At 26.0% G+C, this 4,943-nt stretch overlaps 1 protein-coding gene across 1 annotated transcript; it reads left to right on the top strand.

Moving 5' to 3' along the window:
- The first annotated feature begins 876 nt into the window (after positions 1–876).
- On the top strand, positions 877–2,594 carry LOC111028552. The gene is made up of 3 exons (XM_022307244.1): positions 877–2,004; positions 2,069–2,239; positions 2,337–2,594. Exons 1-3 carry the CDS (start codon positions 2,001–2,003, stop codon positions 2,516–2,518), a joined length of 357 nt encoding a protein of 118 aa, XP_022162936.1. The 5' UTR covers positions 877–2,000; the 3' UTR covers positions 2,519–2,594.
- The last annotated feature ends 2,349 nt before the right edge of the window (positions 2,595–4,943 follow it).

Raw genomic sequence — 4,943 nt, 5'->3', positions numbered from 1 at the left:
GTGGGAGTGTGGGGCTCCCAAAGTTATTTTGAACATAAGTTCTCTAGGACTCAAGCCCCTGTATCTATTAAATCCTAGTTACGCCTATGCTCACGCGGCTCTTAAATCAATTTCGTGCGGCTTTTGAACTAAACTTATACTAAAATTAATAAATATATAATTTTATTAGAACCGTATGAAAGTGGTTTTTATTGCCATCGGTTTCGTTATTTTTTGAGTCGTTATTAGGTTTAGATTTTCTAGAGATGTGAGTGGTGTAAATTTACCAGGTAAATTATTTTTTACCAAAAAAAAATGTTGTGTGACCCCTCTAATCAAATTAAATCGAAAACGCCTAATCTGCATTGTAAAGAGATATATTGTTTATCAAATGTAACAATACAATAATGAATAAAGTACTTATCACGGTTTAAGATAAATCTTAAACCGCGATACTAATCATATTTTCTATTTGTTCAGTATACGGTCGATCGTCAATCGTTATCATGTTATCTGAGTTATCAGCTGTCGACCTGTGTTGTTATGACTATTTGACATTTCTATTTTAAGACATATTTTCGAGTTTCTAGTCTCTAGACTCTATAGTCTATAGCATATCAACAAAAATATATTTACCAATTTCGTTACTATTCATGGCTTTACATTTCTCAAAATGAATTTTGATAGTTTAGTTTAATTTAATTTAATTTAAATTATTTATTAATTGTTATATGAACAATTCAATATTCATATTTCATAAAATGTACTAATTACTAATGTCTAATACAGAACAATAGATATTTTAGGTTCATTTTTTAAATTTTATGTTAATTATTGTTATTATTAGAAAGAACTAGATTTAACGAGTAGATATACAGCATTAGAACCTAGGGCAAATCGTATTAACTAATGTCTAATAGTAAAAAATAACAATGGCTCTATGATTTAGCTATTTTACCATTTTTACCATATTATTGGTAAATTTACCGTAAAATGTACCGGTAAATTTACCGATATTTTTTTTTACGTAAATTCTCCATCTCTTAGATTTTCATGCCAGAGCTTTAAATATATGTAGCCTAAAATAATCACTGTGTTTCGCAGAGTTCCTTCATTTGATTTAAAATGAAAAATGTATCTTCATTTTTTAAACATTGCTTTACAATGTTTCTCACCTCGAATTAACTTTATAAATTTGCGGCTCCCAAAGTTAAGGTTAGTGGCCACCTCAGTACAAGACCATGACTGTCAATGGACCAATTGATATTAGGTAGATTTAAGTCTCCACAGAGGATAACATTTTCATTTACATACGAGTTAAGTAAATATTCTACTGTACTAGTATAAGTCTCATAGGATATATTAAGAGAATTAGGAGAAAAATATACACCACCAACTACAAAATGTTTATTTTTCATACTAAAGCTAATAAATAGCTGTTCAATATTACCTATTACTGCTAATAGGAATAATTTTTGTGGGGAATCTTTATGTATGGCAACAAGTACTCCACCACATTTTGAACAAAACCTAGTTAATATACAAAATTATTAGAAATCGGAGCACCGACATAACTCCGTTTTGACATTCCGGAAAGCCGATCCGTTTCTACGGAGAGTCGGTGTATAAGGGCCACAGGTTAGTTAGCGCGACCAATCGCGTAACGGCAAGCCGTCGCGGCGTTATCTCGCTTTTTTTTCGTTATCAATATAGTTGTTTTTTTTTTCAAAAAAATGTAATCGGTTTACAATTCTTTACTCTGTTTTTTTACTTTTAGACCTTTCTTCATCGCCCTTACTGCAACTTTCGGTTTAATTATTCTTTTAAAACCCGCAGATATGCGGCTCGCAACCTATCCTCGAAAGAGCTTCCACAAACCGATCGTCTTCAATCAGTCGGTCTTCTTAGAGCGGAACCGTTCGTTACAACATGGATATAATATACCTTTTTTTTCAAAAGAAATGTTGCTGTATACACTGTACTAGAAACTAGTATAGTAAATTATAGTTCATGGATAAATAATGGGTATTGTTGAGGATACTGTATAGTGTATTGTTTTTACTTTAACCTATTTTAATTTTGTTTTTAGTCACAAATTATGACAAACTTTCTAAAACAATATTGGAAAAATCATGTGAAACAAACATTGTAGCTACTACCTCATCATGTAGTAATCAAGAAATGTTGTGCAATATTGATAAACATTCAAACATTTCACAGGAACCCTTTGTACAAATATCCAGAAGCACTTATATATTATGTAAGAAAATTCTTTATAATAAGTAACAATTATAACTACGAATTCTGCAACTAAAAATTGTGTTCATATTTGATGTACCTATTTAAACTTTGTTTAGCTGAAATGAAAACATTTCTAAACATGAATGAAGAACATACAAGTGTTTATGAGTCTGCATCTCCTATGTGTTCTTACAACACATACGCAATACAGTTTTCAACACCCCGTCCAATATTATATGCCTCAGCTATACTCAATAATGGTTCAACCAATTTTGTTGTTAATCGTGTTGAAAATTAGTCTTATGTATTAACTTTGAAATTTTTTTGGTGTAAATGTACCACATTTAAAAGGTAATAGTTAAAAAAAACTTAATCACTGCAAATCATTGATGCACTCATTTAATTTACTTATAAATTACATCGAAGTATGCTTTGCTAAAAACTAAAAACTGTTATATTTAAATTAAAAAATATACATGTATCTAATTTTATTTTATTATTATTGTATTTAGTAGCTATGTAATAAGTAATAACTATTAAAAAAATTAATATTTTTCTATTTCAGATGCTGCTCAGAAAAATATATTGAATCTTATACATGAACAATTTGTTGCAACAAATGTATATTTATGTACCCGAAATAATAACCCTAGGTTTATACTAAGATTATACTCGTAATACAAATGTTCCAGATTTTAAACTCAATGAGGTAAGAATATTAAATTTTTTAAGAACTTTTTTTTAAAATGTATAATCTCTTAGCTACATAAAAATCACTAATGCATATTCTATTTTATAAAGTCCTATTAAAGCCATACTTTAATTTTTCAGAAAATTTTTTACTGATATCAAGAATTTCATTAAACATGTGTTACAAATTATTTTCAGGAACGAGTTATCTTCAAAATGTTTGTAGACAGGTTTTTTAAATAACTACAGAATTGAAAACATTTTGTTTATGAGCTTCATGAAAGATAGTTAAAATATTGTTGAGTTAAAAATTGTATAGCTGAAATAATTATTTTTGTTTGTTTATTTGTTTTATAGACTAGTCAAGAAAAAACTTCAACTCTTCAGATCTTGATTTTGAGTTACACGTAAAAGACGGGTTTCTTCATGGCTAACAATTTAATAATAGATCAACAGACACAAAATAAATAATAATTTTTCTATTTATTTACAATCAGAGGAGAAAATAATTGTATAAACTTAGGCTCATCTGTTACCTTGTATCTATAGTAAGTATTTTTTACATGTTATATTTACAATTAACTAATATATATATATATATATTATAAGTCATATTCAGAAAATGATATAGGTAGGTAGGTGCTCATTATAATAATAGCAAATTGTAAATTTTATATTGTGTATCTTTTTTAATGTAAATGCAGTTGCCTCATAATAATTATACATATAAATTATGCCGTATATATCATGATTATTATGTTGATACTTATGCTTTATTCAATAGTTATAATTTTAAATGCAAATTCGTTTTGTACCTACTTATGTTTTTATAAAAGAAAAGTTGTTCATAAGATACCTACTAGAATATCACTATACACAATGTGTTATGCATTTTGTATGTAAATGCCAGATTACTATCTACCTAGCTACTTATGTTAGGTATTCATCATAATAATAGCAAATTGCAAATTTTATATTGTGTATCTTTTTTAATTTAAATGCAGTTGCCTCATAATAATTCTACATATAAATTATGCTGTATATATTATTATTATTATTATTATTACTATTATGTAGATACTTATGCTTTATTCAATAATAATAACTTTTAAAAACAAATTCATTTTTGTACCAATTTGTGTTTTTATAAAAGAAAAGGTGTTCATTAGGTACTAGGTATATAACTTTACATTATAATGTGTGTTTTTTATTTTGTTTGTAAATTCTATATTATTATACGTTTAATAACTGTATAAGAAATATGTTATTTACTATTATTATTATTTTTTCATTATTATGTATTAATGTTATATTCAATAACCAAACTTTGAGATAGAAATTCATTTTCATACCTACTTAAATATTTATAAAGCAAAAGAAAAGTTGTTATTTACTACTTGGTATATTACTATACATTATATTATGTGTTGGTCATTTTGTATGTAAATTATTTTTTGTATGTTATTAAACATTTAATAACTATATATAAGAAATAAATATTTTATTATTATTTCATGATATATATTGAATATTAATCCTTTAGAGCTCGACACTAGTAACAACCTCATATATTTGATTTCTGTTGCCAGGAGGTATATTTTGTAATTTTAATATGGATACTGACTAGGGTAAATCCGTTTTTATTTCTATAGATATATCATATTAGGTTAGTAATTTTGTATGTAAATGCAATATTACTAGGTACCTAGCTACTTATGTAAGGTATACATTTAATAATTAAATTGCATATTTTATGTTTTGTATTTATTTTTGATGTAAATGCAGTTGTCTCATTATAATAATTAAACATACAATTTAGCTGTATATATTATTATTATTATGTAGATACTTATGCTTTATTCAATAGTAATAACACTTTTAAATGCAAATTCATTTTTGTACCTACTTATGTTTTTGTAAAAGAAAAGTAGGTCATTTTTTATGTAAATGCTATATTATTAAAATTTAATAAACATATAAGAAATAAGTTATTTACTATTATTATTACTATTATTATTTCATTATAATGTATT

Source organism: Myzus persicae, unplaced genomic scaffold (genome assembly GCF_001856785.1).
Source record: "Myzus persicae strain clone G006 unplaced genomic scaffold, MPER_G0061.0, whole genome shotgun sequence".
Taxonomy (NCBI): Eukaryota; Metazoa; Arthropoda; class Insecta; order Hemiptera; family Aphididae; genus Myzus; species Myzus persicae.
This window is presented reverse-complemented; position numbering and strand designations above follow the sequence as displayed.